The 12,246-nt window shown below is 40.9% G+C and overlaps 1 protein-coding gene across 2 annotated transcripts in view; it reads right to left on the bottom strand.

Moving 5' to 3' along the window:
* VPS53 (VPS53 subunit of GARP complex) overlaps positions 1–12,246 on the bottom strand; it is a gene marked incomplete at both ends in the record, with an annotated part of 136,436 nt that overhangs the window by 41,811 nt on the left and 82,379 nt on the right. For both annotated transcript variants that reach the window (XM_084237193.1, XM_084237194.1), the window contains one exon: positions 7,842–7,936. In XM_084237193.1, coding sequence (XP_084093319.1) covers positions 7,842–7,936 — 95 coding nt within the window. The remainder of the gene's footprint in view (positions 1–7,841; positions 7,937–12,246) is intronic.

Genomic DNA, 12,246 nt, shown 5'->3' with positions numbered 1-12,246 from the left:
CTCACAATGCAGATGTACAGATCTTTAAGTATTATGCTATACACCTGAAACTCACATGTGTTTTTTGTTTGTTTGTTTGTTTTAAGATTTATTTATTTATACAAGAACTGGGGTACAGGCCAGATGCGCGGGAGGGTGAGAGGATGCACGAGAGACAAGCGGGGAACAGAACAGGCAGACTGACCAAAAGCTCTGCTGAGGGGAGCAGCGGGTGAGACAGGAGAGGTCTGCCCCACCATGTGGGTCTCTCCCTGCCCAGCTGGGAATTGAACCCGCATGCAGAGGATGTGGACAGCTTCACAGCACAGCGCTCAATCCCCTACACCACCGGGGAGGCCCTGAAACTCACATAATGTTATAAACCAATGTTACTTCAATGAAAATTAAAAATAAAAAGAGGAGAGGATGGGAAGCAGAAGAAGGGGTTGGCTGAGGCAGAAGAAACAGGTGACCTGCAGTTTCATCTGGACACTCATTCTTCAAATCTTTGCCCTTTCACGTTGTTCACCACAAACTTTTGTGGTCTCTCCCACTAAGCTATAAACCTATAACCCAGGTAATGTGCTGGTTGCTGTAGAACTATAATCTCATTTAATCCTTGTATCAGCCCTGAGTATTACCCTCACTTTACAGAAGAAATAGCAGCGGAGGGAAATAAAATAACTTGCCCTAGGTCACAGAATTTACCGTGCTTGAATTTGAACTTGAGTTTGACTCCAAAATCAAGCTTTGTCCACTCTATCATGCTTTGATTTCCAAATGGTAAAGCTTTATTCATATTTGTGGCATGATGATTATTGATTGCTGTTATTCAATTTCTCTCCAACTTAAAAAAACATGTCATGGATGAAGATGTATCTTTTATCCTCTTCCCTGCAGCTTGAGCTTTCCACCCAAGAACTGTGTAAGCATTTCAGGGGGTTATGTATTTCACGAAATACTGCTGGGTCAAGTGAAATCCACTGATAAATAAAGTCACCTAGGAATAAAGACTACTGCAGAGCGGTTAACAGTAGAGGGAAAGATTAAAAATTGAAAAGAAAAACCGCACTGCAGAGCAAGTTTATCAATGGATGACCAAGTTGGTTTCTTCTGGTGGATCTGCAGTAATGGAACAATATTCTAAAAGGGAAGTAAAGTAGAAATGGCACTGGGAGAGGAAGATGGCAGTCAGACAAAGTCAGCTGGGAAGATGAGCAAGGCAAAGCAGCCTGAGCTCCTAAGGAAGTTACAGAAATTTGTTAGAGGTTCCTCAAACTAATTAACCCCTTCCTATTCCCTTTGGTTGGGGCGGAGGATTCGGCTCTGGTGTGGCCAGTGTGTTCAAGGAGTTAAGATCTGGTTTGAGTACAACTGAGAGATGGGTTACATACAAGTAAACAGAACACATAGGTAAATATATAGAGGATACTTCAAGTTTCTCACTGCTGTAGTAGGTAGTTATAGACAAAAATAAAACCTGTGATGTTAGAATAGAATTGGCAATATCAGTGTAAACTCGCAGGGTTTTTTTTTCTTCTTCAAAAAATTTAGTTTTCATTAAGACATCCAATTAGTTTTCTCTCATCTGTCTTTTCTAACTTAATCTCCTTCTTTCATAAATGTCCCTTCTTAATTTCTTTGAGTGCTAAACCAATTACTTTCATGTCATGCACAAATTACTCCATTATTTTTAATTCTTTTCTTTTCTTTCTTCTGTCCTCTCCCTCTTCCTTCTCTGATTGCTAGCTCGCACGCTCTCTCTCTCCTTCCTTATGGGAAATGTTCATTGGAACTACTCATGGGGAATACCTTCAAATTCAATGGCACTGGAATTCTACCCTTTTGTTTTTGGGTTTGAAACAGAGACATTTTCCTTAGCAAACTGCATCCATTCTGAGCAACTAACACTGTGAAAAAGCAAAGATTTCTCTGAAATGATGAAGAAATAAGAACAGTGTCAGAGGGGAACCATCCTAACTCCCTGAAAATTTATATATTTTGCTATATAAACATGTAAACTAGATTTAAATGGGTACACACACACACACATGCATGCATGCACACACACACACAGACACCTCTAATTCTCTCGGCTGAAAGGACCTAGAAGCAGTAATGAACATATCTGATGCCCAAAACTTAGTTTCTAAACATTATTCCGAACCAAAGGAACAAGGAATCTTTGGAAAAATGGATGACTACAGAGTTAGGGTAGGGAAGTACAAGATGAACCTGGCATTGTGTTGTGCCAGAAAGAAAATGCCCCAAAATTGATAGGGGAGGGCAAAAAAGATTAAAAACCAGCTTGAAGGGGTTCCAATGAATGACCAAACGGGGACAATTTTAGCATTAAAATAAATGATGATGGATCCTGGAAGAGAAAGAGGACATTAGTGAAAAATTGTGCAGTTCAAATAAGGTCTAGTATTTAGGAATGAGTATCACACAGTTAACTTGCTGGTTTTGGTAACCATCCTACGGCTATGTAATATGCTAACATTGGGTAAAGAGGGGAGAGGGAATGTGGGAAACTTGTATGATTTTTTTTTATAGAGGCATGTTTTATTTTATTTTATTTATTTATTTGTTTGTTTGTTTTGTTTATACATGCACTGGGTACAGTCAGAAGCGCAGGAGGGTGAGAGAATTCGCCAGAGCCAGAGCGGGGAGCAGAGCAGGCAGAAGGACTGAAGTACACTGCTGAGGGGAGCAGCGGGCGGCAGGAGAGGTCTGTGCGCCATGTGGGACCCTCCTCCGGTGGCCGGGGAGCAGCCGGGGATTGAACTGGCGCCACAGAGGCCGAGGGCAGCTTCACAACCCAGCGCTCAAGCGCTGCGCCACTGGGGAAGCCCTAAACTTGTATGATTTTTAAAATTTTTCTGTAGGGTTAAGTTTATTCTACATAAAGTAAGAAAAAGATATAGCTATAACTCATTGAATGAAAAAGAAATTAATGAGTCCATGCTGATATTAGTAAATGCGGAAAACAAAGTTTCTGCTTAAAATAGAATGAAGTAATAAAGGTTGAAGAAATGATGAGATTAGAAACAGCATCGTTTAGTAATTATGATTTAGTAATAAATGTATCATCAATAAAAGTATCATCAATGGGCAGTAAAACAAGTAGGTGAAAAATGATTAAAACGGCTATTTTATGCTTTTAAGGTTTCTCTCTACATTTACTAATCAAAAAATGATCAATAAGAAGAGAAGCCAAATAGACAGCATCTAAACCAAGTAATAAAAATGAATGGTACAAATGGTAGAATAAATGGACACTATGTGGCTCCTAATATGAATTACTCAGAAGAACACAGTATCACTTCTCCATAAATCATAAATCAGGAGGAAAAGCAATCAAACCCAGACTGAGGAACATCCCACAAAGTCACTGGCCTGATCTTTAAAAAAATTTCAAGTTATACTTGAAAGATCGAGTTATACTTGAAAGATCGAGTTACACTTCTGGATTGAAGGAGACTAGACATATGACAAATAAATGCAATTTGTAACCCTGAAATGGATTCTGGATCTATTTAAAAAACATGATTGTGTGGCCTCCCCAATGGCGCAGCGGTTGAGCGCTGGGTTGCGAGGCTGCCCGCAGCCTCTGCAGCACTGGTTCGATCCCCGGCTGCTCCCCGGCCACCGGAGGAGGGTCCCACATGGCGCGCAGACCTCTCCTGCTGCCCGCTGCTCCCCGCAGCAGTGTACTTTGGTCCCTCTGCCTGCTCTGCTCCCCGCTCTGGCTCTGGTGAATTCTCTCGCCCTCCCACGCTTCTGACTGTACCCAGCACTTGTATAAATAAATAAATAAATAAATCTTAAAACAAACAAACAAACAAAAAAAAACTATATAAAAAACAAAACAAACAAACAAACAAAAAAACATGATTGTAATAACTTGTAAAATGGAATGGGGGCTATGCATGAAACGGTAATATTTTCCTGACTCTGTCTGTGCTATGGTTATGTAGATTGTGTCCTTGTTTACTGTTGAAATATTAAGGAGCTATGGAGTTCTGTGTACAACTCCTGGGACTCTTCTGTAAGTATGAAATACATTCAAAATAAACAACAAGCAAAATCAGTTTACAGAAAGACTCCAGGTTTGATGAAGCTGGAGGGGGACACTAATGAACCAAAGCTACCATAGGGAACTTAGAAGAACAGGCTGAAATGCAGTCACTAATAATTTTTCTGGCTGAGAATATCACTGAATGGAAAGTCCTGCAAGAGTCAGGCTAAGGAAATCACACATCTTCCAAAGTAGAAAATACACTAACATCCCAAAGTAGAAAATACACTGAATGTGAATGCAAACTGAGAAATCTACTTAAAGATGCAAGGACAACTTTAGCCCAACCTGCTAAAGAGGTGGCTTTGGGGACATCCTCTCTTCCTGCCTCCTCCCTGGGTACCAGCCCTATAATCCCTCCTAAAGCAGCTTGAACTTTCCCTGGGCTAAGAAGGTTGGGAGGTGGGAGGGTAGATCCCATGCCAGACCCAGCGGAAAGCTGGTAACACTGACCGGCCACCCAACTGTCTTAGCGTCCTGAACAAGATCCAAGGACAGGCAGGGAAGGTTTGGCTTATGTGTGGCAAGCACCAATATGTCATCCATTTCATCCTCACCTTGGAGCCTGTGAGGCAGCCACTATTAACTTCAGCATGGAGAGGACAGAATAAACCCGGAGAGGGTGAGCACCATGCTCATGGGCTCAGGTCAGTAAGTATAGAGCTCTGATTCTGGCATTCAGACCCATGCTCTTTCCACTGCTACACTGGGTCTCTGTCATCTAGGATCTTGGTCTAAGATTTTCTTTCTTGCAGATTTCTGAGTCCATGCTAAAGAGTAGTAATTGATACAGAATCAGTCCCCACCCGAGTTTCTTCCCCAGCCTTAGGCTTCTTTGACTTAAGGAAGGAAGGGCTTCCTAGAACCACTTTAAACAAGACCCAAAATAGTGTGTGGGTTCATGTGGATTTTTGGGCAAGTGGTCTATGGCTTTCACCAGGTTCTCAAAGGGATCTATGATGCAAAAAAAGTTTAATAACCACTGCTTTAGGCATTATTTTGTCTGCTTCTCTCTTTTAACAGATGAGGAAATGGATTTCTTGAACTCTATTTTCAACTTCAAGCTTTTGCTGCTTATTCTGGAGCGACAACAGCACAACCTACGCAGTTCTCCTCCGAGGAGCTTCCGCTACTTCCCCAGCGCTGTGGAAACAGCCAAGAGCAGCCAAGCAGCAGGGTGAGTGGCCAGCACTTCATTTTTCATAGAGAAATGGAGAGTCCCTGAGGAAGGGAGGTCTGGCTCTTTGCCCAAAGTATCATGAACAATGAGTATACTTCAGATGAATCAAGGCCGTGTGAAAAGAATGGAGACCAGAATTACAAGAATTCAGAAAAATGTCTCTTTAGAACAGGTAGGTTTTGGAAAAGGATGTGGTTCTCTTTGAGAGGTGCTTCAAACCCTGGACCCAGCAGCTTTTAAGACTTTTTGAAAATAGGAACTATGGTTGATAAGGGAAGAAGGGGCATGGTCCAAATATAGTCACCCAGGTGGCTTGCTCCAAGAGCTGCTAATCCCATTGGCAAATAACTGATGCCCCTTTCCTGCCCCATAGGGCTGTCTTATTAATGTGCCAAGAGAAGAGTTTTTGCAGAAGAGAGTGTTTTCAAAGGACTAAATATAACAGCAACTCCTGCCCTCGGTGTGTCTGCTGGACACAAGCCAGGCTAGAGAGCAGGAGGGAAACCCTGGCTCTCCCAGGCAAAAAACATTAAGGTAACTTTTTAATAGGGGTGTTGGTGAGGAGGTTGTTTTTGTTAATGCAAAGGTTCTTTCATAAAATAATATTTTTCTGGGATTTTAATATGTGCTATTTTGTAAGTGAGAGGAAAAGCATAGAAGTAAAATAGACGAATAATTATATTGTTCCATGTAGTACTTCCACTTGAAAAAGTTTCTTAAGGTTAAGAGTTACCCCTTAAACATATTTGGAAACGAGAATTTTTCCTAACCCATGACAGAAGCATTTAAAAAAAAAAAGACTGGACTTCAGGGCTCCAGGGTCTAAATACTTTCCCAGAGAAATCTGCTCAAGAACTTTCTCACAGCCGCTGTTCTCCCTCTCTGAGCCATTCTGGTTCTTAGCCTGTTCTTTTGGCTGCCAGGCCACCTCTAGGAGTCCATGTCAGCCTGTCTCCAATCAGTCACCTTGGTCTGTCCCAGAAACCTATTTTTCCAAAATTTACGTGCCAGTGAGGAAGGGCCTTCACCAGTTACTCTGGCTGTAAATACCCACAAACAGAGGGTCAAGGATGAGAAGGGGTCTTCCTGTGTTGCATGAGAAATGGACACTGGAACATAAACATACTCTCTGGCTATGAGGAACTGTGGCTTTTAAAATGTTCTGGAGGGGGCCTCCCTGGTGGCACAAGGGGTTAAGACACAACACTATGAACAGCCACTGCAGCATGAGTTTGCTCCCCGGCCAGGGAGTTGACCCACATGGTGCAGCAGACCTCTCCTGGCTTGCCCACTGCTCCCCTCAGCAGTGTATTTCAGTCAGTCTGCCTGTTCTGTTCCCCACTCTGTCTCTGGTGAATCCTCTCACCCCTATTCCACACCTCTGGCCAGTACCCCAGTCTTGTAAATAAATCTTTTAAAAAATGTTCTGGAGCCCCTGAGTTTGTGAAAAGCATATACTATATATTAAATGGATAATAATCCATAAAAGAACTCATGAGTCCACATGGATATAAACAAACAAACAAGTGGGGGCAGAGGAAAAGTTCTTCCTTACAGTGGAGCTGCATTTAGTAAATGTCGGAAAAAAAAGATGAAAATAGACAATCAGCATTAGGCAAACACTACAATAATAACTGCTTCAGGCAGGAATCAATCACAAAGGATGTCAAAATGACAGGAAATGTGTGATGAGAAACAGGGTGCTAACATAGTTTCAAAGTATCTCCCCATGAGATATTTAGAAATTACAAAGAGGAAAAACACTCAATAGTAACTTCACAGAAGAGAAAACAGACACCACCTTAAGCAAGTGAGTAAGTCAGCCTCATCAGCAATGGGACGATTCAACATGATGTGACTCTTGATATGATGATAGGCTGAGAAGGACACATCACCTGTATGCTAAGCTTCCCAAAGAACATAACCTGATCCAAACCATAAAAGAGGCCAAATTGAGATCACTGTACAAAATAACTGGTCAATACTCTTTTATAAGAGAGAGACAAAGAAAGGCCTGAGGAACCACATAAAGGTTAATGGAGACCTGACAAGTAAACTCAAGACTCAATCCTGGACCAGAAAAAGAACATTCATGGGATGACATTACCTTCCTGATTTTGCCATGTGTGAATCTGTAAGATGTTAACATGCTTGGGAGAAAGGGTATTTGAGAAATTTTGGGCTTTATTTCTGTAACATTTTTGTAAGTCAAAATTATTCCAAAATGAAAAGTTACACAAATTATACTTAAAAATCGATATTAGAGATTTGGCTTTCGTTCTCCCTTTTCCAGGCCTGACACTATAAAGCCTTGTGTGCTCACATGTAGAGCTGTTCAAGGACTCAGTGCCCACATGGGAAGGGGGAGTTGGGATTCATTTCGGACCTTATCAGAGTCCAACTCAGGTTTCTGAGATTTATACAGGTAGTAAATGACAACATTCAGAAGATATAAAAATATCTTTAACAGCTTTCCAGGAAGGATTGTAAGCATGCCAAGTCCCTCCTTCAGCCTCTGGAAGGATCTGTGCCCTTGTGAGGCCCAACCATGACCTGGGGAAGGAGAAATGAGTAGAAAACAGTAAAGTATTCATCACTCACTTGTCTTGGGACTCAATATACACGTAGAGATGAGGTTCAAAGCACTTGGAAACAATGCCATGAAATGGATTGTCTGGGACTTTAGGCTTCTTTGGCTGTAAAGAAAAAAAGAAGAAGAGAAAGCCTAGCCTTGAGCCATCTTTGAAAATGTTAAAGCAGTTTCAAAGAAAATATCCCTTCAGAGTTCACCTTTAACTTAGAGATAAGAAACACCTGATGAAAATAGACTATGTCCTGCATTATGATTCACAGCAGCTTGTGAATGAAAAGTCAACTTTGTTAGCATCCTTTAAATTTTGCTATGTATGGTAAGAGATTTACTGCTACTTTGATAACACATATGTTTTCAATTTGGAAGCTATTCATTATGTGACTAGCTAATAACAGCACCTTATATTTGTTCAGTGCTTTAGAACTTACAGAGTACTTTCACATGGTCTAACTTTGATAGTCTCCATTTACTGATTGTTATTATGGGTCAACCACTTTGTACAAAGACACTTGCCTTGGCAATGGCCCTGATGACTGCAGCCTCCACTAGGTTCCAAGGGACAACCTTCTTACTAGCCCTGTCCCTGGGCATGCGCTGGGTGCAGCTGGTACAGTAAACAGGCCACACATACCATAGCCCTTGGGGCAAAACCTTTGCGTTCCTTCTTTTCTTTGTCATGTTGGGACCCGAGCGAGGACACTTGAATTTCATCAAGTAAATGTAAGGAAAAAGCAGGGTAGGGGACCAACAGAGGGTTGTTAAGTTTCTGTTTTTCTATTTGTTTTCATCACAAGTCCCAAAAGAAAGAATATTTCATACTCAAACATTATATAAGGACAAAATAGCGGCATAAAGGCAGTCCTTCCTAAGAAAATACAGTAATTTTATCTGTTTAGTGATTGATAGATTGATTGACTGTGTGGTCTTGGTCTTTACTTTTTGCCTTTGAGCAATGAAAAACTGAGCCAGCATTGGTCCCCAGACAAATACTTGGAAACTACTGATATATAGGTCATATAGGCAAACAAGCATTTAAAAACTGTTTGCTATATAAAAATATTTGCTACTTAATTCCTTTCCAAAACATCTAAAAAATAAACAAGGATCTTCTTACATTTTTTTAGTCCTTAAAAAAGTCAATTCTATCTATTGTCAAATGTCCAAAAAAGGACCCACAGGCTTTGCTGGGATTGATGCCAGATACAATTTGAGTATAAATTGGCAACCAGAACATATCTTTTAGCAAATATAGGAAAAATTAAGGCTCCAATGGTAGGCAGAAATAATGATTACCTTCTTCTATTTATTTTTAAAAATGAAAAGTTGAAGTAGTTTAAAACATTTGTAAAAACTGGCAATTAAATATCAACCTGAGATGTATCCTATTCAAGTTCTTGGCTTTCTTCCCTTCACCTTCTAAGAATTCTGTCTTTAATTTTCTAATGATTTCATTCTTTTTAGTAAAGGGATTTGTTAAATGATCAGACAATTTAATTTGTATAACTTTGTTGGACTTGATATCCTGGTTTTAGAATTGGAAAATATGGTCACTGTACCCAGATGCCTGTTTAATACTTATAACACAGCTATCGTAAGTATCATAATTACCCCCTTCATATTTTCATCCCACTGGAAAAAATACTGACATGCCTGCAGGATAACCTCTGGTAATTACAAATGGGAATTTACATAATCCAGAATGTTGTCATGTTTTCAATCCACAAGTATATTTTGTATTTAGTTTTATTTATTTAATAATCTATGTGCACTTTTCCAACAACTGACAATGTTCTAACTGATCACCTTAGAATGGCTACATTACAAAATGTAAATAAAGCCTGTAGATTATATAATTATATTAATGTTAAATTTTATGACTTTGGGGCCTCCCTGGTGGTACAAGGGGTTAAGACGCAACCTATGAAGCTATTAGCAGCCACTATAGCACGAGTTCGATCCCTGGCCAGCCAGGGAGCTACCCACATGGTGCAGCAGACCTCTCCTGACTTGCTCGCTGCTCCCCTCAGCAGTGTATTTCAGTCAATCTGCCTGTTCTGTTCCCCACTTTGTCTCTGGTGCATCCTCTCACCCCCCACACCTCTAGCCTGTACCCTAGTCCTTGTATGCATAAATAAATAAATCTTTAAAAAAATTATGACTTTGATCTGTGGTAATATAAGTGAAAGTGCTTCTTAGAAAATGCATATAGAAATATTTACAGGCAAAGGACATAGTATCTGCAAACTTATAAATTGTTCTGAAAGAGAGAGAGCGGAGGAGGGAGAAGTTGGGAGAAATCATAAACTAATTGTAATAAATTGTTAACAATTGATATCCTCAGGTGAAAGGTATTTGAGAATTCCTTGTAATAGTCTTATACCTTTTCTCTAAGTTTAATATTTTTTTTAAAGCAAATATAATAATAAAAAAACTCGGGGGACTTTTGGAGGATGGGTGCCAATGGTCTGACAGAAAATCCCGAAGATAACAGTCGCCAACACTATTAAGGAATGGTACATCATCATACTCTGTGGGAAAACAGACACCCAGGCCTGAGTTAAAAAGGGCTTTCTGGTTTCAAGATGCCTTCAGCTATGTTGGCTGTCACCACTGAGGAAGCTGGGAGATCCGCTCTGTACTCTGCAACTTCTTATGAATCTACAATTACTTCAAAATAAAAAGTTTTTTAAAAAGTGGCTCAGTAGAATTCAACTCCGAACGTGAACAAGTTTTAGATATATCTTAACCCATTTACTTTCTATGTATGAACAATAGTGATATATGATAAAAATCTGTGCCTGGATAAGTCTGAAAAGCTCATCTGTAAGATTCCAAGTGAGAAATGGAAAAGGCTACGTGATATTCCATCAAGCTCATCCTGATCAGTATTCCCCAGGCCCTGTGCTTGATAAGCCCCCACTGAACACTCTTAGTTTGGCATGCAGAGAGCTGTTCAAGCAGACAGTGCAGGCATCCCAACCCACCCCACAGGTGACAGCTCCACGGAGGCCACTTCTGGCAGTGAGGACAGACCCACCACCCCCGCTCTCAGCTCTCAGTCTTCCTACCGCATGTTTAGTGAGCACTGGAAGCAAGGGGGAACACTGGGAGGGATTGTCTGAAGCTTCCTTGTTTCTTTTTGTTCACTGGACTGCCTCCTTTCTATACTTGCTTTATACATGTGTGCATGTTCAAATAGGTGCTGGAATTTCAGCTCAGATTGGTGTCTCCTTTTATACTGTCCAGCTCCCCAAACAGTTGATCCTCAACTTAAAGAACATACTAAGTCATTTAGCAGTAGCTTGCAGGCGGGATTTCTGAGTGTGTGAATTCTGTCCAAAAGCTGCAGATGTTTAAGCTATTTCCTCCTGGAGTTTGATGGAATAATAAAAGGTTACTGTTGTCACAGTAAGGAGGTCTGCAGCTGGTTCCATTTCCTTTTATTACTATCCAATGTAAACAGATTAAATCTAACTGCTCAGATCACCAGGAGGGTACATTTTACACCAGAAATTCCTTATTTTTTCTTCTGTCTTTCATACTTTGAGCACCTTTAGACCCCTTGCAAATGCCATTTTTTTTTTTTTTTTTTTATCACTAGAGAACACTGGCAACTGATTGTTCAAGCTTAATACTTCTTTGCAAATTTGCTCTCCCTTCTCAATTGCCAGGCCTAAACTACAGCAGTGAGCCAGGGAATGACCCTTACCTTGAGGGCCTACTGCCTACTGGTGACTGAGGTCAACCTACTCCCCTCTTGAGGCTTAGCTCACTGCTAGCATCCTGTGGACTTCCTCCCCAACACCCCTCCAGGGCTCCTGTTCTTCCTGTACACCCAAATCCAGAAGCCAGTAAGTGGCTGGGAAGAGCAGGATGCTGGGGTTCCCACTTAACCAGAAGCAAGACAAGTGCTGGTGAGGTAGTGGGAGGTCAGGGATGGAATGTGAGGAGTCATACGTGTGTAAGCTTTATTCCTAATAAGTGACAGCCTGAGAAATTTTAGGTGCATCATTTAGTCCAAGGGCTTAGAGGACTTTTTTTAAAAAATAGAGCTAAAACCCATGGTTTGTAAGAAAGTTCACCTGGAAGTCCATGATAAAAGTGATTCAACATAGAACTGCTCTGTTCACAGGGACCTCAGGCCCTGGTCTCCTCCCACAGCTGTCTTTCTTCCCACGGTGATGCCTAATGGGCACCAAGGAATACAGTTGGAAAGCTACTGACTTTCTCCAAGATAAAGAAAACAGGGAAGTCCAGAGAGAGTAATGAAAGTCACATGCTAAGATAATGATGGAACAGAGTCCGGCATTTCCTAACACCCAACTCTGCTTCACCCCATGTATTTGTGTTCTGTGTCCCTAGAGTGAGCAGATCTTGGTCCTTATGACAGTAATCTCAAGCTTCCAGAATGAG

The sequence above is a fragment of the Talpa europaea genome (assembly GCF_964194135.1).
Source record: "Talpa europaea genome assembly, chromosome: 7".
NCBI classification, from domain to species: domain Eukaryota; kingdom Metazoa; phylum Chordata; class Mammalia; order Eulipotyphla; family Talpidae; genus Talpa; species Talpa europaea.
Note: the sequence above shows the minus strand (reverse complement) of the source record. Positions and strands in the feature narration are given on the sequence as shown.